Source organism: Lepidochelys olivacea (genome assembly GCF_965140295.1).
Source record: "Lepidochelys olivacea isolate rLepOli2 genome assembly, chromosome: 10".
NCBI lineage: Eukaryota > Metazoa > Chordata > Testudines > Cheloniidae > Lepidochelys > Lepidochelys olivacea.
Window position 1 is genome coordinate 84,623,573 of NC_140420.1, and position 23,656 is coordinate 84,647,228.

Sequence of the window (23,656 nt, forward strand, 5' to 3'; positions counted from 1 at the left end):
CCCTGAGAACAACTCTGCTTTAAGAATTGGAGACAAAGGCAGAAAGCAAGCTGCTCCCCTGCTGTCTCACAGCTCCCACTCGCTAGAATTACTGCCTCTTGTCAGAATCCTGCATAGCTCAAAAACTACGGATACAGCACCTCTTCCCAACACTGAGCACTTGCTCACACTCTAAGAAAAAGAACTTGGAATACTGTGATGATGCCTGCCATAAATAAATAAAGAATACAGATTTATCAGAACTCATTGCCTAATCAGGTCTGCTATCTAAGAAGATGTATGAAAAACACATACAAGCAGTAAAGGAAAATCCGAATTATCAAAACACAGAGCAGAAGGAACCATCTATCCTTGAGTTTGAGGACCTGGTGTGAACTTGTGCCCTTAGATAAATAGGAAAGTGAACAAGAACAGTTTTTTTTAAAAAAAACAACTATCTGTGTAGGATGCAAAAGCAGGCTTACAAATCATTCCCATATACACATTTGAAATGCAATGGTTATGGTTTCAAAACTGAGCTTTTCACTTTTTTTGTTTTGTTTAGAGAAACATTGTGCTTTGCTGATCGTTACGTTGTTCTGTGGGCAGGGTATTAGAGGATGAACCTCCTGAAATCACCAGGAATTGTTTCTGCACATTTAAAAAAAAAAAAAAAAAGCCTAGACAATTAGGTCTTCAGTGGGCTTGCTTTGGTCTGTTAATGAGTAAACTTATTAACATTAAAAAACCTGTCAAATGCAGCCTTTTTTGCACGTAAGTGTGTTGTCTGGGGGGGGGGGGCAGGGGAAGCTAACCAAGTATCTGTTTGTCCATTTTCTGCCTTCCGTATTTCTTGGAACCATTCCTCTAGTTTTGGATAAGCGTTTTCTTTTGCAGGGTGAGGTTATGAATAGTCTAGTGACTATGAAAAGACCAGCTATTCGCTCTTTGGCGTGTAACCATTTCTGCTAGGGATCCCCGCCAGAATTGCCAAAAGATCATTCATGGTCTGGTTTACATCGCAGTATTTACCAGCTGAGCGTGACAGCCATGCGGACATAAAATCACCTCTTTCCCCAACATCTATCCCTACGCAACCTGTGTATATTTTTAATCTTGCTGTGTAAGGTGCCACTGAAGCAGTATCTGGTGTCCTCTTCATACTGCAGTTGTGGTTGGTAACTCACCTTCCAGATCCTTTTATCATAATGACAGGTTTCAGAGGAGCAGCCGTGTTAGTCTGTATTCGCAAAAAGAAAAGGAGGACTTGTGGCACCTTAGAGACTAACCAATTTATTGGAGCATGAGCTTTCATGAGCTACAGCTCACTTCATCGGATGCATGTAGCTCACGAAAGCTCATGCTCAAATAAATTGGTTAGTCTCTAAGGTGTCACAAGTACTCCTTTTCTTTTTATCATAATGTCATCCAGCTCTTCCCTTGTCAGGAAATTTTGCCAAAGGCTGAAGTTAGTTTTGTTTCCTTATCCAGAAGCAATTGATTTTATTAAGGTTAACTTTCTCTACAAAACAGTTACCGAAAAAGTTGAAATACATAATGCCTAATTTGGAGACGCTGGGCCAATTAAATTTGGTTCTTTTAAAAAAACAAAAAAACCCCCACAAATTATTTGATAAGCAACTGGCCAACTATACAAATTCCCTTCCTCTTCCATTCTTTAAAACACCAGCTCCTAGTGTAGGTCACAGTCTGGTTTATTTACAATGGGTAGGGATCACTGGTCAGGGAAAAGGATTCTCTCTTGTTCTGTCCCTAAGGCAGAGAAGAGCTTTTGCCAGAGGGTGGGTACCCATTTCTGGAAGGCATCTTGCAGTAAAAACTGCTGTACTCGCGTTATCATCACTTTCTTGCGCAGTGAAGATTCAGGGCTTGTCTCCCCGTTGCTAAAGTCGATGTAACTCTGTCACTTGGGGTGTGAAAAAACCCACCCCTCCTGAGCGACGTAAGTTACGTCGACTTAGAGCGGTGTCTGCATTGCGCCCTGGGTGGGAGACGCTCTCCCGCCAACGTCGCTTGCGCCTCCGGTGGTGGTGGCGTCGTTACGTCGACGGGAGAGCACTCTTCTCTTCCCTCAACGTCGCGCGTCTCCACCAGATGCGCTACATCAGCGCAATGGCCTCCATGCCGCAGCACCACGGTAGTGCGTCTGGTGAGGACAAGCCCCCATGTTCGAGAGCACCCCATTGCTTTGAATTGGTTGGCTTGATAGGCCTGTGTAATGTCTGGAACAGCTAGTCCATGCTGCTTCATTGGTCTGTTTCAAGTAGCCACACTCGCTCCGTCTTTGTATTCCCTCTACATTCCAACAGTCTCTGTATCCCTGCTAGAGTTTTATTTGGGCTGATTTATAGGAAGATTCTGAAACAAGATAGAGAGACATCCTAGGCAAAGCATTCATTCTGGCCCCAATTTACCTAAGTACTTAAGCACAGGTGGAGTCCTTGTGGCACCTTAGAGACTAAGCAATTTATTTAGGCATAAGCTTTCGTGGGCTAGAACCCACTTCATCAGATGCACATGTGTAACTTAATTGTATTGCAATATTTAGATTAACAATCCTTCAAAGGGTGTTCTGGCCAATGCAGAGCGTAAAGGAGAGAGCAGCTCAACTGTGTGGACTCTCACAGGCTACTATATCAAGGGGGAATCCGTTTAAGGAAATAGGGGCTAGAGGAAAACAAGGACCTGTTGAGTAACATTGAGAGATCAACCAAGAGTAGGCGCACTAGATGATGCAATCAGGCAGATGAGCCTTGATTTATAAACTTGATAAGGAAGAATTTCTTACACACATCCTTCCCTTACCCAATCCCACTGGTCAAATGCAGTAAGGTTCAGGCCAAACCTCTCTATACCACAGACAGAGTTGGGTCAAATTTTTCAGAAAGTAGCCACTCCCTTTAATGCCTTCATTTTTGGGGTGCTCACCTTGAGATCCTCAAGGGCTTTTTCCCATAGGGTGCTGCCATTGACTTCAGCTGTAATGGTGGGAGCTCGACGCTTTTGAAACTCAGGGATCTAAAGCCAGTGGTGGACTTTTGTAGAACTCAGCTCCAAACTTTCACTGCGTTGACTAAGGCTGCTCTGGAACACAAGTGATTTAACTGCCAACCTGGGGCTGGCAGAGCAGTTGCCTGGGACTGCAAGCTGGGTGGGACAGGATTTCAGATGAGAGGAAGGGCTAGGTGAAACTGTCAGAACAATGGAGGGGGAGGGGAAATGGGAAGTGTCCAGAGATAAACGAATCTCTCTCCAGCACAGAATGTGTGTGCTGGCTTCTAGCAAGGAATACACCTGAGGTTATAAAGAGGCGTGTGTGTAATAATAAAATTTAAAAAGTACATGAAAGAAATGGAGACATCAGATTCCAGGAACAGGTGAGAACTGGTAAACAGAGTGATTAAAAATAAAATGGGAACCAAAAAAAATCTACATAAGAAACCATGCAAATGTGTAGTGAACAGGAGATCAGAAAGGAGATATTTAAGGAGATGACTGAGAAGGGGCATTTTAAACACAAAAGGCACATTGAGGAAACATTTAATTTTTAGCAATCAATCTTTACAAAGAAGAGCAGGGAAGAGATGTCACAACTCCGGGCACAGGCTATTTCCCAGAAGAGGGAGAAGAAAGACCCAAGTAAATAGCCACACGAGAACCGGAAATGAGAACCTCTGCAGGCCCCAATAGCGTCTGCCCCAGGATTGCGAAGTAAGAGACAAAGAAATAGAGTGCCTTCAGCCAGTACATTCAGAAACTCTTTGGAAACCAAGGAGATCCTGATGAGAGGACAGTGAAACGCACACTCCTGGATTCTAGAGAAGATGCAGGCACCTTCCAGACATGTAAGTGTAGCTTCAGCTGTAGGGAATACGATACAAGAAACAGTCTCTAAGGTGCCACAAGTACTCTAACAAATTTATTTGAGCAGAAGCTTTTGTGAGCTACAGCTCACTTCATCGGATGCATGCCACTCCAAGGTGCCACAAGTCCTCCTTTTCTTTTTGCGGATACAGACTAACACGGCTGCTCCTCTGATACAAGAAATGTTACCCAGAGTGGAATGGGGAAGTCTCTCGATAAGTAAGTGGCTGATGACCAGGAAGACTGGGGAAGCATGTGAATGTTTAAAGTTTTTGGTGTAGCACCATAAAAGATCCATCCAAGGATCCACATGTGTGGCATAGTGGAAGAACTACTGTATCTGAACTGATGGAAGAGCAGCCTGGGAGCTGCGCTGCCACAAAGGTTAGTATTGGAGCAAATTTCCTCCCTGTGCTGTACCAGTGATCGGGAGAAGGAGGGTCAGCTGAAGGCAGGGGGAGGGGTGAAGAGGAGGGGGTTACCAGCGAGTGGTGGGGATGGGGGTGCAACATGCCTGCAGCAACAAGGCAGGAAGACGATTTTTTGCAGCAGCATTCTGAATGGGTGCAAAGGGGAGCTCGACCCCTGTGTCCAGGCCAGAGGGGAAGGTTGGCATAGTTGAGATGCAAGCTGATGAGGGCCTAGACCAGAGTTTCATTTGTGTGGATCGCAAGGAAAGGCCAGGTCTTGGAGAGAGCAGCATGGCTCAGGCACAGCCTGGATGTGTGGGCTGGAGAGACCAGGAATCGGTGAAGCTGAGATTCAAGCCCTGAATAGAAGGGGGTTGGGGAAAGGTGCCGGGGGGAGAAGAACATAAAGAGCTCAGTTTGGGGCTTTCTAAGTAGAGATCCCTTTTAGGACTCATTAGTTTCCTTTTTAAACAGGCTGACCTCACTGGCTAGAGCTCGGCTTAATCCATGGAAGCGCTGGGCAAGACACAGTGCGATGCAGAATCCCAGCTGACACTCCCCTGTTCTGACCAGCATTCGTGCAGTTCAGAGCTGAGCTCCCACCTGGCTCTGTCAGTGGTCCTCTCGGAGCCTGGCCTGAAATCTCGACTGCTTCAGTTGGGGGCCATTTCTGAGTAGGCCTGTTTTAGCAGCTTTGTGCTGTGACTGGAGCACCAACCACATTCGTACGTGGTGCTAAGGAAGGTTTGGAGTCCAATCTCTGCAGCTGAAAGGCTGCTGTACTGACCCAGCACTTTGCCACCACATAAGATGAATGGTCAGTCTGCTGAAAAGAGCCATTCCCAGGCTTCCGTCTGGGGCACAATCGAGAAGGTTGCACAAAAAGGAAACTAAAAGTGAGGAAGAGAAACCACGACGTTTGTCTGATTCTCCATTTCTCCCTCTGAAGTGTGCATAGAAAACCTCTCTGCAGGTTGCTTCCCTTGTCCGAGTGGCTAACACTGGAGTTGTCTTGCTCTGCTCCCTCACCTGTCACCTTGCGGGTGGGGGCTTAGATGGGTGTCATAGAAAAGTCCAAAGGACTGATTTATGCATACACAAGCAAGGGTTTTGAGTCAGTTCTGCACGGCTTGCGGAGCCATGTCCTGACAGTGTCAGGAGGTAGGAATCCCAAATTGTTCTGTGCTGAAGGGTTTTGTTAGTCATTTGTCCTGTTATCAGAAGCACGAGTGTGTATGTCATTCGCTCTCCTCCTCCTGTCTTTGGGCTGTCTCCGTGCCTCTGCCTCTGAGCCCCTACAGCCACAGAGGGAAAGGATTGCTCCCATAGGACTGGAGAGAGAGAGAGAACCTGCTGGGTCCCCTGTAGTTCATACTCCCTCCTTCTTCCCCCAGCCCTGGAGAATGGTGCAGGATTGTTCCCTGCCCTCTATTCTCTAGGGCTGTCCCAGTTCTGAATGTGTCGCTTTGCATAACCCTTCCTATGCACGCTAGCACTCTCTCAGTGGCACCAGGAGCAATGGGATGCTGAATAGGGTGTAATGGCTGGAGTCAGTTTAAAGGTGCTGCTGGGAAAAGCGTGTCCATGATCATCACCAGGTTGGCAGGAATCTCTCCCTTGTGTGCATTGAAAAGGGCCTGATTCCTCCATTCGTGTTGATCCCGGCCAAGGCTGGAGACACTCGTGTAGCGAGGAAGTGGGTTGGTCCACTACACCTCGGATCAGGATTTCAATTGTACTCCAGACAATAATACCAGATTATCACAGGGAATTGGTTTTCCCCTTTCAAAATCATTTCAAATTCCTTCTTGCAAAGTCCAGGGAAGAGAACTCTGGCTCCCCACCCCTGCTGGTCTCAGGCCCTGCAAAGGGGAACCTAGTGCCTGCTTTTAGCCCCATCACTTTCATTGAGAATTATATAGACTAGCTTCTTAAGGCCAGTTATCTAGATCCATTTCCTCCCAGGAAATGCCTCGGTTTTGGACTTCTTGTCACTGCAATCCCAGTCTCTGCTCTCAACTTCTGGCAAAGGTGTCTGGAGACCCTGCCTCCCGTGGTGCATGCTAGGAGGGAGTTCTGTGATGATTGACAAATAGATTAATGGGTGGGAGGAGGGGAGCTGGATTCTGTCGCCTCTTAGCAAGATTGGCTGGAGGTATGGGTTGTGATGGTGGTTTTTACTTGATGGCCGATGTGTCTGTGGGGCATAAGGGTGTAATCTGCTGAGTGAAACATCAAGCTGAGCTAGAACCAAGGAAATGCACATGTGACAATGATGATCTGATGTTTGATATGCAGTCGTTTCCAAACTTTAAGGATCATGGCTTTGGAAACGCCACTCGGACAGGAGAAGATGGAGTATCTACAATACAGAGATCAGTCCTAAAGTAGCTGGGTGGCCTAAAAGGTGACGCCATTGTGCTGGGGACCTGTGTTCAGTCCCTGGTCTTTCTCTCCCTTGCCTGGCAAGTGTCAGTCGGTGCTGAGGGGGTCACGCACTCTCGTGGGAAGCAGGTGTCTTGCTGCCTTTGATTCCTTTGGCTGAATAGAGAGAAGGACTGGTGGCTTCCAAGTGTGTCTGGCCCTCCTTGAATGGCAGGGCAATTGGCTGACGTGGGGAGCGAGAAGGTTTCCTTGGGGGTCCACGAGTAACATGAACCATGAAGTTCAGCTGCCTAAGTGATCAGATGGGTGCGGCTTGCAGAGCTGGTGAAGAAAGCGTGGGAGTGGGGAAGGAAAGGTGGATTTCTGGCAATCTCCAGTTGACTTTCCCTATGTCTGCATCGCTCAGGTGCCCTGATGCTCTATGCTCTGGAGCAGCAGCTGAACTGGCCCAGGTGCTGTAGGGCCCAGGCCGTGCTGCACTGGGAGCCACCAGCACTTCGATGCCCTGAGATCTGGAGCTGGTAGCATCACCGTTGTGCCAGGCCCAAGGGCTGTGACCCCATGGTAGCTGCAGTGTCCGAGCCGTCTGCTAGGAGACATTGGGGATGGTTAAAAGAGAAGTTAAGCTTTGCTCTGTCCAGCTGGAGGGATCTTGCTGATGTGACCTAGTCTGGAGTCCTATGAACAGCTAGTGCTGGGGGAGGGAGTGGGCACTGGTGGGTCAGAGAATGGGCATCCTTCACTCCCTGGGGCCTAGAGGCCGGATTTTGCCTTGTGGGTCTGCAGGAACTTCCTTCACGTTTTGGAGGCATTACTCTGGATTTACCCCAGGGCCAGTCAGAGCAGACCCTGGCCAAGAAGCCTTGGGGGACAGTAACGTACTGCATACACCACGGTTCCTGCTTTCCAGCTGCTTGCTTCTCATTCCTTCTCTCCTCGCTGTCTGCCTTCCCCCTCCCCCATCTCTCTCCTTCCTCCTTCCATCGCTCCCCATCCCCCTTTTCTCTCTTTCTCTCTCCTCTCTCCCATCCTCCCTCTCCTCTCTTTGTTTCTCTGTCTCCACTCTCTCCCTGCCCCTCCTTCTCTGTCTCTTCTTTCTTTCTTTCTCTCTGTTTTTGTCTGGCTTTCTTTTCTCTGCACTGGCCACCCTCCCCCACCCCAGGGTAAGACTTTAAATTCTTCCCAGGCAGCTACATCTGTGTAAGACGTTCCCTCCTCACCAAACACTGAACATGAGGAAAGGCTGACCTAGCTCTGGTCACATATTGCCTTTGGTAGAAGCACTCGTACAGGAGGCTTGGTGAATCCTTGCTCTGGGCTTGCTTTGTGTCCTCTAGCTTGCCAGCTCTGCATTTCATTCTTTCCTCTCTCACATCCTAGAGGAACAGGAGCTCTGGAGGGATTCTGACTGATGTGTAGAAGTGCCCAGCTGTCCTTTGGAGAGCGCAGTAGCCAGCCTTAGTCTAGAGACTGACCAGGTATGTTTGAAGCTCTGTTTAACCTTTTGCAGGGACCCTGAGCTGCAGATGTGCACATGCTAGGGTGCATCCAAAGGCTGCTCCCTCCAGATGTAGCCCCGTTGCTGTGGTGCACTGTGAGGAGAGAAGGTCCTATCTGTAAATCAGGGCACAGGCCCACGAGGCTTCCTGAGTCGGAGCAGCAGAACTTGGTAAGGGGTCAGTCATTTCCCCAAATGTTAACAAAGCTGTCTCCGCGCTGGAGTGAGGTTCAGCTCGGCCTCCCTGGTTCTAAGGAACAAGTGGGTGGGCTCACAGTGTGTGAGCTGAATGTGTTGGGAGGAAGTGGGTTTTGCACTGCTGCTGCACTCCAGAGCCGTGCTGGCCCTACGGGCGGTGCTGCTGTGCGGCTTCCTGCCCTGGGCTGGGACAGACCTTGGACCTGCCTCTGTAGCTCCCAGCCACTCTCGAGTCTGGCTCAGTTTGGCTAGAACCTCTCCCCAGCTTAAACAAAATGGTTTGGTTGTTTAAAGTCCCTCTCCTGATTTGTCCCCAGTGGGAGCCCCCCCCCCCCATGCATCCCATTTCCTGCACCTCTCCCTCAGAAGTTTGTTTCCTTGATCTTGCCTGCCAGTGCTGGTATGGCTCCAGAATGGACCCTGTGACTCACTATTGCTTGTGGGGGACGATCACATCCTTCCTTCTGCACGGCTTTGGGATGGCACTGCACTGAGGATTTGCTTGTATTCTTGTGTCCGGGTCTAGCTTGGTGGAACAGCACCCCCTTCTGTTGGGCACTGTCTCCTTGCTTAGAAAATACCTAATACTTCGGACAGGTTGGCTACATGCTTAGAAGCACATGCCAATTCTAACAGGTGCAGCGAATGCCGGGGTGCTGTTGTGCTGTCCCACCTTGGAAGACGCCCCTCCACACACCTGCAGCAGCGTCTCCTAGTCCGCAGCTGCATGAAACTAGAGAGACTAGGGAAGAGGTAATATCTGTTATTGGACCAACTCCTGTTAGTGAGAGACACAAGCTTTCAGGCTACACAGCACTCTTCCTCAGGTCTGAGAAAGGTTCTCAATGTCCCAGCTAAATAAAAGGAGGAACAGATTGTTTAGCATAAGTAGTTAACACATTTCAAGGAGCCATTCTAGGTGAAATGGCCTGTTAACACCCCTCCAGTCATGGGGGGGAGGGGGAGAAAGCTGCAGGGTGGTAGGTGGAGACAATTAATTGGGTTATAGATTGTTATAAGCCATAAATCATGGTTCTGTTCAGTCCATGATTTTTAGTGTCTAGCAAAGTTATGAATTTAAGCTCCCTGGCTCATATTTTACCAGGTGTTGGTGCAGGTTTCCTTTGAGAGTGAGGACAGACAAGTGAGACAGTGACTGCTTTGTGAAAAGTGTTCACCCACAGGTGACAGGGTTTCTTTTGTCATTTTTTCAGTGAGAGCTCATTGAAGAGCATTGTGTTGTCTGATTTCACCCACACATTTGTTCCTGTGGCATTTAGTGCCCTAGATGGGATACACCCTGTGTGGTGATGGCATGTGTAGGACCAGGGATCTCGGAAGGTGTGTCGTGGGTGATGCTGATCAGCAGCAGTGGAGCTGTGTCTGCAGGTTTTGCATCTGTTCTGGCAGGGTCTGGTGCTGCTTTGAGTTGGTGAGTCCTGGTCTGTGGGGAGCTGGCTTCTGATGAGGAGCTTGGAGAGTTTTGGGGGAGTTGTTTGAAGGCCAGAAGAGGGGATTCAAGAAAGATTTCTTTGAGTGGGGTCCCCATTGAGTATGGGTGGTAATTCTTTGATACGCCGTGGGGTGGTAGGTGACAACTTGATGGGTCCTGGAGAGCACAGAGAAGCGTTACTTTTCCGAGTCCAAGTGCTTCCCTTCCCCCTTGGGAACCATCTCATAAGATCCTGTTCAGGAAGGCAGTGGACTCCCTACTGCAACTTGCAGCAGTGGAAGAAGTGCCCATAGAGGTCCTGGGCTCGGGGTTCTACTCTCACAGTTTCTTGGCTCAGAAGAAGAGTGGGGGGTGCCCCATCCTGCATCTTCAACACAACAAGTTTGTCAATTCGGCTTCAGGAAGGTGAAACTGGCATCTGTAATTCCTAGGCTGGATCCTCAAGACTGGATCCAAGCTCTCAACTTACAGGGTGCATACTTCCATATTGTGATGCACCCCTCAGATTTTTCGTGGGAAAGTCTCTCTGCCAATACAGAGTGCTTCTCCTCGGCCTCTCCATGACCCCGGGGTGTTTGCCAAGTGCCAGGCGGGCATGGCTGCACACATTGGAAGGCAAGGAGCTCAGGCCTCTCCAGGAAGCAAACCCCACAGAAGTGTTCCAGGACTGAGGGCCCTTCAGCTGGCATGTGTAGGCTTTCTGCCAGTTCTTCAGTGTGCCACAGGACAAGAACTCACTGCCAACACCGTGATGTGCTATAGCAACATGCACGGGGGGCTCCCGTGCCACCATTGTGTCAGGAGGCGACTCACCAAGGCTCAGGAGTAGCTCTTCACTTCCTCAATCTGCAGAACACCCTAGCAAAGCACCTTAGCCAGCACCACCAAGTCACGCTAGGATCCGTTCTCCATGACACCCCGCTGTAACCCTGCGGCACATCCCACCTGACTGAGGAGTGGCGCAGGTTCTGCTCTGTCAGGGCAGTCGGTCCTGCTCTCCATCAGACCCCTTTCTCATTCCATGGGGCCTGAGGTGCATATACACCCGCCCCGCTGTTCCCCTGGTACCGAGACTCCATGGGAAGATCAAACCAGACCCGTCCCTGGTGATTCTGGCAGCCACAGCGTGGCCCAGGCAGTTTTGGTACTTCAACCTCGTGAACCAGTCCACATGGCCTCCCGCCAGGCAGACTCTTGCAGCCTGAGGCAAAAGGCCTGGTCCTACACCCAGACCCCGTTTCCAGCTCACAGCTGGAAGGACTCCAGTAAGCTCACCTTTGCCGCGCAGTGGAAGAGGTTCTGTAGCTGAGCTGTGGAGAAATGGCTTCTCCCCTTTCTGAAGCCCCACTCACTGCTATCCTCAACTACCCGCTTGCCTCTCAGAGCGCACCAGACTCCGGTCACCCACCTCAGGTGGAAAGCTGCAGTCTCCTGCCACCTAACCATAGCCAGGAGCCTCGAGGCTTATTTGTGGCTTCCCGCACGCCAGACCCCATCTTCCTTGGGAGGGGGCTCCAAATCTGACAGTCGCTTTGGCAGCACTGCCCCACAGTCATTAGTCCAGCAGATGCCCAGCACCCCCTGCAGGAAATGGGTCCCTGCATGTGAGTCGCTAGAGGTGGGATATGTGTGGACAATCACTCAAAGACCAGTTACTTGCCCTGTGGTAATGGGTTGGCTGAGATGTGTCCACTTGGGTTCCTTCTCCTGCTGCAGAGGCCTTGCCAATCTGGATCCTACTGAGGAGTAGTTGCAGCCACCTGGCCCCTTAACCTTCAGTTATGGGGTGCTGGAGGGCACCTGGGGTGCAGGCAGAGGCCCAAGGGACACTGCTACACAAGAAGATGCTGGTCTCGGAAACCTGGGGCACATGTGGGTGACACGTCTCGAAGAACCAGGCATGCCGTAGGGCAGGGGACCGGTTTCTCAAGACTCGGATGAGGAAGGTTTAGGGGAGCTGTGCAGGTGCTTGTATTCGTGCTGCTTTATATATTGGGCCAGTTGGGGGTTACAACCGCTCTGAGCAGAAGAGGGGGTTGATTGAGTGTCTGACATGTCTGTTTCCCAGCCTACCTGACGGGGTTGGCCTCCCTTGCTGGCTGGCTTTCTGTCTCTAGCTGTCTCCTCCTCTCCCTGGGATCTCCCTTGCTTTGTTTGGCATTCTCCCTCTTTAACTACTTCTCAGTCACCATCACCTGCAGCCTGAATCCCTAAGGAATGCTGCTGCAGAATGGTAACGAATCTGAATTCAAGGCCGAACACCCCCAAAGGTGTCTCACCTGTCCCACATCTTCCCCCTGCAGCAGAGTCCCTGTATTTCGCTATCCCAGGTTCCTGGGCTTGCATATGGCAGTCATGAAATTATTAGCTAGCGGCTTCCTTTGGTGTGTTCAGCTGGTAAGTGCTGTGTATGGCTGACTGCTTGAAGAAGGTTCCTGTCCCCATTCTGATGATGAAGTGTATGTAAGCAAAGCAAGGGTGCTGGATAACTAGTGCCATTTGCTGTCAAACTTCCATAAAACTCTTTCTTTGCTGTCTCTGGTGACATTCATCTGCAGCTTACTTGCCTTGGTCCAAATTTACCGGCCTCACAGCTGCTCCAGAGACTAGCAGAGCACGTACGTCTCCGATGGCATGACCTTGGGTCCTGGGTTCATGAAAGCTCTCTGAGGAGCTTCAGTCCTCGGTGGGTTCTGATCATACATGCACAGGCCCTGGACCCGACGCAGGGAGGAGAGGTGCTTCGTGTTCGACTCAGAAGCTAGTTTAGAGAGAGCTCTGGGACCATGGCCCTCTAAGCACACAGGCGGTCCCCTGGATAGTCAAAATGTACTTTTTAGACAGTCTGTTGAACCTTCTGTATTAGTTTGAAGGCAGCTGAATTCCTGAGTGGTGGTTTTTAGTTAAACGTTGGGAAGAAAAGAGGAACAAATACGTCGGGGGGGCAATGAAAGAAGATGGAAGCACTTGAAGCTAAAAAGCGTAAATCCCATCCTGAATGGGTTGGTCCAGTTGTGAGCCTCTCTCCTGCTCCGAACACTTCCTCCTCCTCCCTGGCTGTGGAGCTGGGTTCCATGCTTCTCTCTAGTGGTCACGGAACAGCACAAGCAATGGCAGTGTCCAGCAGGAAAAGAGATGCACCCTGCTTCTGCTCCTAGGCTGCAGTGGGAACAGGATCGGGCCCTAAGTAGTGTCCCATTCGGGGCTGTGGCCTCTAGCAAGGTGAACTTGAGACTGGGCTGTATCTCTGGCAGACTTGGGACTGTACTTGTAGAATGCTGCTGTGTTCCCTGGGGCTCTTTGGAAAGAGACTCCTCTCGTGTGACTTCTGCATAGCACCACACCCAGAATCCCGTAGTTTCTGCACTGAGCCCATCGCTCCTACCTGAGCGAGAGCACTGCTTTAGAAAGGCATCAGTCTGGATTTAAAGCCTTTGAGCTGGAGAATCCACCAGGTCCTTAGGGAAGTGGCTCCAGTGGCTAATTCCTCTCACTGCTTAAAAAGCAGCACCTTATTTCTAGTCTGAGTTTGTCCAGTTTCAGCTCCCAGCCATGGGATTTTGTTCTGCCTTTTCCTGCTTGATTAAAGAGCCCTCTGCTATCAGAAATCTCCTCCCTACATAGGCATTAAAGATCCTGAGCAAGGCACCTCTTAGCCTTTTCTGGGATACACGAGGCTGAGTTTCTTCTCTCTCACTGTATGGAAGGTTTCCAGACCTCAGACTGTTCTCGTCACTCTCTTCTGAGCCCTCCCCAAGTGTGAATGCCAGAACTGGAGCCTGTATCTAGTGATGGGCTCACTAACTTGCAGGCAGAGGTAACACCATCTTCCTGCTCTTCCTTAATATTCCTCTGCATATTCAAGCATCCAAGTACCGGGTTTGCCCTCTTAGCTGCAGCATTGCCTTGAGCGCTCGTGTTCACTTGGTTATCTCCCGTTACTCCTCTCTCCTTCTCGCTGTCCCTGCATTCCAAGCTACGGCCTCCCACCTTGTAAGCATGACCTCTCGTCTTTGGGCTGAGACGTATGAATTTGAGTGACTGTGTTAAAATGCAGTTTGCTCAAATGAGCCCCATTTACCAAGCAATCCAGGTCAGCTTGGATAACTGGCCTGCCACTGTCCTCGTTTACCACTCACTCATTTTTATGTCCTCTGCAGGTCTGACCTGCAGTAACTGTAGAATTTCTTCCATCTCTCGGATAAAGACACAGACTGGCGCTGATCTGGGAGCGGATCCTCACAGGGCCCCACTAAAAACCTCCAATATTTAAATTTTTAGAGAGAATTTTTTATCGGGTGGGACCAAGCTGTTGTACGTTATGTCAGCAATGCCCCTTTTATCACCCAAACTGTAACCTCCTCAAAAATGGTAGTTTGAGACCCTGTTTCCCAGTAAAACCCTGGGGACTGGCATGAATTATCCTGCCATGATGTAATTGTTTGACTGCCCTCCATATCCGCCTTTCCGTGAGTGTGCTCAGAATGGACGCTGGCCGGCTGGCCTGCCATTAGCCATGGCAGCCATTTGACCTTGCCCAGTGTTCCCAGATTCATTACAAATCCCCCCGGGCAATTCAGAGAGCCCCTGGGCCAGTTCTTTCCCAGGAAGTCAGGAGGTCAGGGCATGGATAAGGGCTCAGAAGATCTGGGTTCAGTGCCAGGCCTTGCCACAGATACCCTGTGTGAGCTTAGTGTCTCTGGGCCTCAGAGGTCCCCTCTGTATGATGCGGCTCACAGCCCTGCCCTGCCTGCAGGGGCGTTGGGAGCATACCTACTTGGGGAGAGATCAGACACTTCAGTACAGGGGCCATGTGAGTTTGGATGCTTTCAAGCGTGGTGACTTTGTGGCCCACTGGGTGCTGCCTTGCTGTATCTCAGCCACTCGTACCCTTAGAAGTACCCTGTCTTTATTTTACTAATTTCAGAAGAACTTCTGGTTATTGTAATTAGCTCTATGACCCTCTCTTTGTCTTCTGTTCAGTAGTTTATCAATCTGCAGCCAGCACAGGCCCTGGATGTGCAGCCGAGGGGAAGGAAACCAGATAAAATATCAACAAGTGAACTTCCCTTAAAACAAGGCACACTCATTGCTGGGGAAACTCTGGACCAAGGGAGAGGGGCAGTTAATGAAGGGCAAAGGGAAAGGGGATTCCCCCAGCCTGGAGGTGGAGTGGGCTGCAAGGAAACAGAGGCTGAAAAGCTAGAGAGCAGAGACTTCATCTGCCGCTGAGCAAGAGGCAGCAGCATCCTAGGCTGGCTTGGCTCCTGTACGGAGTGTCCCGCCTGGGAATGCGGCGCAGCGCTTGGCTGAGCCTGCCCTTCTTCACCAGCCCCTCGGGCCCCCAGGGGAGGAACATGCAGGGGAACCTAAACAGAAAATCCCCCTAGTACGTTCTGCTTGGGCCTGGTCAGTCTAGAACACCAGGTACACTGGGGCACTTCCCAGTGCTTCCCCCGAAGAGGGTTTGGGCCGAGTCCCTTTGGCTCCCCGGCCCTTGCAGTGTTATGTTCCCCTCGCCCTGCCTTGTGAGAGAAAGGAACTTCAGGCAGCTCATAAACTGTTCGCACGTTTAGCTTTCTTGACCCTTCCTTGAAACCTGCCCGGGGGAGTTTACAGGGATTTGGGGAAGCTGAGGTTTTACAGCATCTCAGATGATGGCTTGGTTCAGAATTCCTCTCCCACCCCACCACTGGAAACCCAGCACTCAGACAGCTACATCTGGCTGAGCTGGCACAGAACATGAATGAAAGGTGGCACTGGAGTGCGAGAGAGACCCCAAGGACTCCGCTTGTCCCAGGGACTGCTCCCTCTTGGGTCTACATCTTAACGCAGAGTTTGATGTTTCCGAGGGGCTCAGCGCCACAGTTCCCAGGGGTTTCATCTGGAGTGGAGCGCTCAGCACCTCTGAACATCAGGCCCAGGTGTTCCAAGTTGGGCACCCAGAATCAGTGGTCACTCTTGATAATGTTGGTCTCCACTTGTTAGCGAAGCCGTCGTCCCAGAGCAGTGATCAGGGCGTGGCTGCTAGCCAGCACCTCAGTGCTGCCACCCCCAATGACAGCAGACTGGGTCCCTGCCTGGGCTCGTGGGGTGGGATGCAGCCCTGACAAAGGCTAACGAGCCCTTCTCTCTCATTCCTGCAGCGATGACAGCCTAGCCGTGGGGTGAGATGGAACGCTTCACCGACTCTGGAACTCAGACAGATGCGGTGGTGGTGCTCTCCCTGGCACAGGCCGCTGTCTTGGGCTTGGTGTCCGAGAACGAGCTCTTTGGCGCGACCATCAGCCCCGGAGGCTTCTTTCCAGGGCTAGGAAATGAACTTGCAGACACTGCCACGGTGGAACCCGAGGATCCGGAAAGCGCTTACCGGCTGGAGAAGGAAGGCTGTGTCCCAGCTGAGGCACCAGAGGAGGAGGGGCTGGAGGCAGAGACTCCATTTGAAAAACATACCCGCAGGAGGAAGCGGCCCCCGGTGAGGCTGGTGCCCAAGGTCAAGTATGAAAACCCTGCGAGTGCGGGCGAGGAGGTGGTGTACGAAGTGTCTGTCCCTGGCGACAGCAAGGAGGAGATGCCGAGCAGCCACCCGCCCAGCCTCGAGGAGTCCGGCTGTGAGAAGCCGGTGCAGAGCAGTGCCGTGAAGATGATTGACCTCAGTGCTTTCAGCAGGAAGCCCCGGCGTCTGCGCAGACACGTGCAGCAGACCGAGGGCCTGGGGAGTTACGAGCACAGCTGTCCGGACCCCATCCAGGTCAGTTACGCTGAGGCCAGCATGGGCGGGGCCCCAGCAAGCACGGGGCCGGAGGCCCTCGGGAGCGAGTGCAGCCTCGAGGCGAATGCTGCATCTCTGGAGGCACCCGTGCCAGAATCATCGGAGCAGGGGAAGAGCGAGCAGGGCTTTACGTGGCAGGAGCCAGCAGATTTTGACGCAGACGCGGCTGGAGTCCACACAGAACGCAACAAAAAGGCCCAGCTGGACCGGCTGGACATCAACGTGCAGATCGACGACTCCTACCTGGTGGAGGCGGGGGACCGCCAGAAGCGCTGGCAATGCCGCATGTGTGAGAAATCCTACACCTCCAAGTACAACCTGGTGACGCACATCCTGGGCCACAACGGCATCAAGCCCCACTCCTGCCCGCACTGCGGCAAGCTCTTCAAGCAGCCGAGCCACCTGCAGACGCACCTCCTGACGCACCAGGGCACGCGGCCGCACAAGTGCGGGGTGTGCGGCAAAGCCTTCACGCAGACCAGCCACCTGAAGAGGCACATGCTGCTGCACAGCGACACCAAGCCGTACAGCTGCCACTTCTGTGGCCGGGGCTTCGCCTACCCCAGCGAGCTGAGGGCCCACGAGGGGAAGCACGAGAACGGGCGCTGCCACGTGTGCGTGGAGTGTGGGCTGGACTTCTCCACGCTGACACAGCTCAAGCGCCACCTCTCCACGCACCAGGGGCCCACGCTCTACCAGTGCCTGGAGTGCAGCAAGTCCTTCCCCTACCGCAGCCAGCTGCAGAACCACATGCTGAAGCACCAGAACGTCCGGCCCTTCGTCTGCACCGAGTGCGGCATGGAGTTCAGCCAGATCCACCACCTCAAGCAGCACTCGCTCACGCACAAGGTGCAAGCAGCCGCTGAGCCCAAGGGCTTTCCCTGCCCCGGAGAGCAGTGTGCGGGGGCCGGGGAAGGGAACGATTTCCCTTCCTTAGAGCACTCACTGTCCCCATTGGGGGTCGGGCTCAGGCAGGGATCTAGCCATTAGAGCTGGCCTTGGTTTGCACTAATTACTCATTTGTTGGTAGGATAAAAGGACATTATCATGCCCAGTCTGAGTTCCCAGGGGCCTGTGTGACCGCCCTTCCCTCCTAGGGGGGGCTCTTGGATCGGCCTTCCCTGCTTGTGGGGCAGGAACAGTGCAATATGGGTGCTGTGGGGCTGGCCAGCTACTCTGTCGCTCTGACCTTGGCCCAGAGGCTGAGACTGGAGTGTTTTCTGCCTCTTAGGGGGAGCAATTCTCCCAGCTCAGACAGCGTGCAAAGCAGAATGCAACGCTCCTGGTGTTCGTCTTAGAGACCAGTCTGCCCCCTCATTCACCATGCCCCTTCCCCAGAGGGCGCTGGGTCTGCCCATGGGGCTCAGGCAGGGCTGAGCAGTCTGCTTTCTTCCCCCGGCCATGCATGTCCACTGCAATGGAACAGGAGCTTCCAGCCAGCTGGGGCACCTGCAGCCCAGGCCCAAAGGGAATGGTTCTTACTCTCCTGCCAAAGGAGGTGCCGAATGTGCCCCCAGAGGCACTTCTTGCTCCGCTGCGGGGGAGCCAGGAGTAAAAGGGGGCGTGGGCAGAAGGATTCCCCACATAGGCTCTCCAGCCCTTGGGCTCAGCTCGCAGGGAAGGTGGGTATGCTTTGGGGGGATCCCTGTGTCTGTTTATGCAGAAGACAGGGAAGGAAGCAGGAAAGATTTCGAGGGTGGTGCAGACAAGTTGGTTGCACTGAGGCTTTGTTCCATATGCTCGGTGTCCTATACAGCAGTTTATCTCCGGAGCAGAGGCAAGTCCTTAGATTTCCCCCACGGGCCCCCCGGTTACCGGGGGAGACAGACATGCCGCTGAACGTGTCTGCGCTGGCCCGAGGAGGTGGTGGTGTGCTCCATGCAGGGAGCCTCCTGTTCAGTGGACGAGGAGGTGGGGCCCCCCCGCAGTCCTTTGAGCTGGTCCCCACTAAATGTGCACGCTCCAATTCAGAGCCAAGTTGTGTGGCATTCTTTTCTGTGACCCTTGCAGGGTGTGAAGGAATTCAAGTGTGAGGTGTGCGGGCGTGAGTTCACCCTGCAGGCCAACATGAAGCGGCACATGCTCATACACACCAGCGTCCGTCCGTACCAGTGTCACATCTGCTTCAAGACCTTTGTGCAGAAGCAGACCCTCAAGACCCATATGATTGTGCACTCGCCAGTGAAGCCATTCAAATGCAAGGTACCCGCTAGGAGCCTCCAAAACCCTTCTGGGGGGCAGCTCCTTCATTGGGGCTGACACGCCCATGCTTCACCTCTGCAGGGCACCAGCCAGCCTGGACTAAGGTCACCAGTGCCCCCACATCCGCAGCACCACACAGTTCAGCCTGGCTTGCACTCTCCGCTCTGGAGAGCCAAGGCGGAAATAGCAGGGGCCGCAGCTTAGTACTGGGGCCTGTCGGCAAAGCTGGGCAGGGAGTTTGAGCTCCATGTACCTGTGTTGAGCCCCTCGCTTTCACGAGCACTAAAATGCACACCCAGCCTCACCAGCCCAGTGCCAGAAGGGGGGTGGGGGGTGGAGTGATGAGACGTAATGTGAGCGGCTAGTTCAGGTTTGTGTGGAAAGGACAGGGATAGTCGATCTGCGGGGCTCGTTTGAAAACCCCAGACCCTTAAGGCAGGCCTGGCTGTGGAAGGCAGCCGCCCGCTGGCAGTGGGGGCGGGAGGGGGGCGATACCATGTGCAGTGACAGGGATGGGGCTTGCCTAATGGGTGGCCTGTTGTTCCCAGGTTTGTGGGAAGTCCTTCAACCGCATGTACAACCTGCTGGGGCACATGCACCTGCATGCCGGGAGCAAACCCTTCAAATGCCCCTACTGCTCCAGCAAGTTTAACCTGAAAGGCAACCTGAGCCGGCACATGAAGGTCAAACATGGGGTCATGGACATCAGCCTGGACAGCCAAGGTGGGTGTGGTGGCCTGCTGGGTCTCCTGGGAAGGGGAAGCCAGCATTGATAGGGCACGCACAAAGAGATCTGGCCAAACCCTGCTGTCGTCTGGTGACCTGCTAGCTTGAGGAGAGGGCTGCACCACGGCTCCTCTGCAGGGGCCTTTTGGAACGTGCCGGTCCTGTACTAACCCAGGCTCCTGGTAGCCCTCCATTGGGTTGTGCAGCATTGCCCCCAGGCTTCCCCTTCCCCCTCACAGCATGTATGTGTGGGCTTCCCCACACGTCAGACATTGTGTGTTGCACGTCACTGCAGCACAGAGGCTGTCAGGTGGAAGCTGGAGGTTTGAGCAGCTGCTTGGGAGCAGTTAAGGCTTCTGGTAGCATCAAGGGTGCATCTCTGCCTTCCTCTCCCTTTGGCCAGGGCTGAGGTGACGTTGTTAGGGGATGGAATTCTGTATTCCCAGTCTCTGGCCCTCCCTCCCATAGGGATGGCGAGATGCTTTAGCTGGCTGGTTCTGCTCAAGCACCCCACAGTGAATTAGCTAATGATGTTGACACTTAATCGTCAGCATTAGGGTTCAGACTCTAGCCTCCAGCAGAAACGAGGAGCTGCAGCTCTGAGCTGTTGTTTCAAGGTGACTGCAGCCTCCCTCCAATGGCGGTGCCTGGGTCACGGGTTCTCAGCTAGCACTGTACGCCCATTAATGAAGGCTGAGATTCTGCCATGCCACTGCAATTGAAAAACCATCTGCATGGTCCTCAAAGTGCATTGTACCAGGGGTGCTGACCTGGGTCTATGCTGTAATCACTAAGTGCCAGAGATGGCAGCATGCCATGGGGCAGCCCATCACACGGGGAGGGTGGTGGTGGGCAAGCAAGCCAGCTAGACACCTGCACTGCCTGGCACTCAGGCACAGTGTTACAAAGCCTGACACCTGGGCCCCAGAGTGCACCGTGGGCCAGGGGAATGAGGGTAAAGAATAGAATTGTCAGACACTTTGAAGAGCATCAATTGTTACACAAAAGTCAACATGGTTTCTGTAACAGGAGATCATGTCTTACTAATGGATTAGAGTTCTTTGAGCGGGTCAACAACCATGTGGACAAGGGGAATCCAGTGGACATAGTGTACTTAGATTTCCAAAAAACCTTTGACAAGGTCCCTCACCAAAGGCTCTTATGTAAATTAAGTTGTCATGGGATAAAAGAGAAGATCCTTTCATGGATTGAGAACTAGTTAAAAGACAGGGAACAAAGGGTAGGAATAAATGGTAAATTTTCAGAATGGAGAGGGGTAACTAGTGGTGTTCCCTAAGGGTCAGTCCTAGGACCAATCCTATTCAACTTATTCATAAATGATCCAGAGAAAGGGGTAAACAGTGAGGTGGCAAAGTTTGCAGATGATACTAAACTGCTCAAGATAGTTAAGACCAAAGCAGACTGTGAAGAACTTCAGAAAGATCTCACAAAACTAAGTGCTTGGGCAACAAAATGGCAAATGAAATTTAATGTGGATAAATGTAAAGTAATGCACATTGGAAAAAATAACCCCACCTATACATACGATATGATGGGGGGGGGGTAATTTAGCTACAACTAATCAGGAGAAAGATCTTGGCGTCATCGTGGATCGTTCTCTGAAGATGTCCACTCAGTGTGCAGTGGCAGTCAAAAAAGCAAACGCGATGTTAGGAATCATTAAAAAAGGGATAGCGAATAAGACGGAGAATATCTTCTTACCCTTATAAAAATCCATGGTACACCCACATCTTGAATACTGTGTACAGATGTGGTCCCCTCATCTCAAAAAAGATACACTGGCATTAGAAAAGGTTCAGAAAGGGGCAACTAAAATGATTAGGGGTTTGGAACGGGTCCCATATGAGGAGAGATTAAAGAGGCTAGGACTTTTCAGCTTGGAAAAGAGGAGACTAAGGGAGGGATGTGATAAAGGTCTATAAAACCATGAGTGGTATGGAGAAAGTGAATAAGGAAAAGTTATTTACTTGTTCCCATAATATAAGAACTAGGGGCCACCAAATGAAATTAATGGGCAGCAGGTTTAAAACAAGCAAAAGGAAGTTCTTCATTCAGCACAGAGTCAACCTGTGGAACTCCTTGCCTGAGGAGGTTGTGAAGGCTAGGACTATAACAGGGTTTAAAAGAGAACTGGATACATTCATGGAGGTTAAGTCCATTAATGGCTATTAGCCAGGATGGGTGAGGAATGGTGTCCCTAGCCTCTGTTTGCCAGAGGGCGGAGATGGATGGCAGGAGAGAGATCACTAGGTCCTTACCTGTTAGGTTCACTCCCTCTGGGGCACCTGGCATTGGTCACTGGCGGTAGACAGGATACTGGGCTGGAGAGACCTTTGGTCTGACCCAGTCTGGCCGTTCTGATGAAAACCACCTCCCACGGTCAGGCGCAGCACTGCATTGCCACTGCTCCAGGGCCTTGAAAGGGTCTTGCAGATGTGGGTCAGAGCATGGGGGGAGGGGCTGCCTCCTTTGCATTCCCCTTTCCTGGCAGGTTATGATAGCGGACAGCCAGGGACGGGGAGGCTAATATGAAAGCCCCACTATCAGGAACATCAGAGACAGGTGTCCAGCTCCCCAGCTGGCCACACATTACTCAGGGGGTTCAGGGCCAGCTCTCCAAGGTAGGTGGGTGTCAGAAATGCCCTGCCCCGGCTGTGCTGCTGGGCCGTGCTCCGCATTGCATGGCGCGATGCATGCGACTGCCCAGCCGCCCTGTCCTCCGACCCCACGTGTCGTGTCGTGTCGTTCCTAGATCCCATGATGGAACTGACCGGGGCGGAACATGTGGAGCTAGACCCCCAGCAGGAAATGGAGGAGTACGATGAGGAGAATGCCTATGACTACGCAGGGGTGGGCAACCCCCCGGACGAGAATGCCCTGACCGAGCAGGCCATGAAGGAAATGGCCTATTACAACATGTTGTAGCCGAGAGATGGGGGCCTAGGCCCAGCCATGTGCGGGGTCAAGACAGGGCGTGACATGGGGAAAACAAGCTCCTGTCCCCTGCTGCAGCATCCAGAACCAAAAGCCAGGCTCAGCGGGGCCTGCCCCATGGCGCCCCATGGTGAAGGAGGAAATGGGGATGGCTCTGAGCCCTGGCAGTGCCAGGCTGCAGGAAGTAGTAGCCCTCAGCCATAGGCCTGCAGAGGTGATGTGCTGTGCCACTCACTCCTCAGGCCATCCAGGGTGGAGTGAGACTGGGCCTGCTGCAGGCCCGCAGGCCCCTCACCTAGGTCATCCCCTCTCAGGGCTCCTTTTTCACCACCCCTTGCCTGGGGGAAGAGCAGAGATCCCTGTGTTCATTCCTGCCTGCAGTCTAAGGGTGAGCATAGCGCTCAGGCTGCGGCACTGGGAGGGAGCGCTGGCTCCTGGGCTCAGCCCCTGGGGGGCACTAGAAGAGATGCTCTCTGGCCACCATATTTTCCCCAGGTAGGGAAAGGCATGGTCCAGAATCTGATGAGCATTAATTATATTCTACCTCCTCCCTAGTCTGCTGTGGTGGGGACTGCAGCTAGTCCCACTTTATCTCCCCTCTTGGCTGTGCGGCTACCCTCCACCACAGGAAATAGCCATGGGGCCTCTCCTGCTCTCCCCCCTTTGCCCGCGCAGGGGCCAGGGCCACTTGCTCTAGCGTCAGCCCGGAGGGGCAGGGCGAGATGCTGCTGCCAAGCTGACCTGGAGCTAGCCCTGTACACAGAGAGTATTTTCTTACCGACCCCAGGGGAGGCTCAGGGCTGAGCGCTGTGTTTAAAGGGCAACAGACCTGTACAAACCTGAGAAATGGTGGTATTTTGAAGTAATTTATTTTTTTCAGATGTGCTGAGTGGTTAAAGGATCAATCAAACCACCTTCCTGTGTAACGCTGTGTAACTTGCGTGTGAGCTGCAGCTGCTGGGGGGGGTTGGGGGGTTTGCTGGATTCCCATGGGGGGAGCGCATCCGGAATGGGGACATGCTGGGGCCCAGAGCTGCCAGCGCTCCCTGAAGGAAAGTGACTGTGTGTGCCTGCTGCCCATGGAGACTGGCCAAGGGAACCCAAGGGAGGACGGGGTAGGCGCTGTTACTTCCCCAGGCTGCTGCTTAGGGAGAGGATTTCTGCCCTGGGGCTGGCGTAACAGCAGCGGCCCA

General features: G+C 52.4%; 1 protein-coding gene across 3 annotated transcripts in view; it reads left to right on the plus strand.

Moving 5' to 3' along the window:
- Window positions 1–23,376, plus strand: part of ZNF710 (zinc finger protein 710) — a 50,989-nt gene extending 27,613 nt beyond the window's left edge. Inside the window, exons 1-6 of one of the 3 annotated variants that reach the window (XM_084641499.1) lie at window positions 4,017–4,248; window positions 8,040–8,137; window positions 15,955–17,429; window positions 18,591–18,782; window positions 19,331–19,505; window positions 22,282–23,376. In XM_084641499.1, the coding sequence (XP_084497625.1) occupies window positions 15,981–17,429; window positions 18,591–18,782; window positions 19,331–19,505; window positions 22,282–22,454 (1,989 nt within the window). In that variant the 5' untranslated portion in view covers window positions 4,017–4,248; window positions 8,040–8,137; window positions 15,955–15,980 and the 3' untranslated portion in view covers window positions 22,455–23,376. Of the gene's footprint in view, window positions 1–4,016; window positions 4,249–8,039; window positions 8,138–15,954; window positions 17,430–18,590; window positions 18,783–19,330; window positions 19,506–22,281 lie in introns of those variants that run through there. The other 2 variants (XM_084641498.1, XM_084641500.1) reach the window with 2 other exon arrangements.
- The last annotated feature ends 280 nt before the right edge of the window (window positions 23,377–23,656 follow it).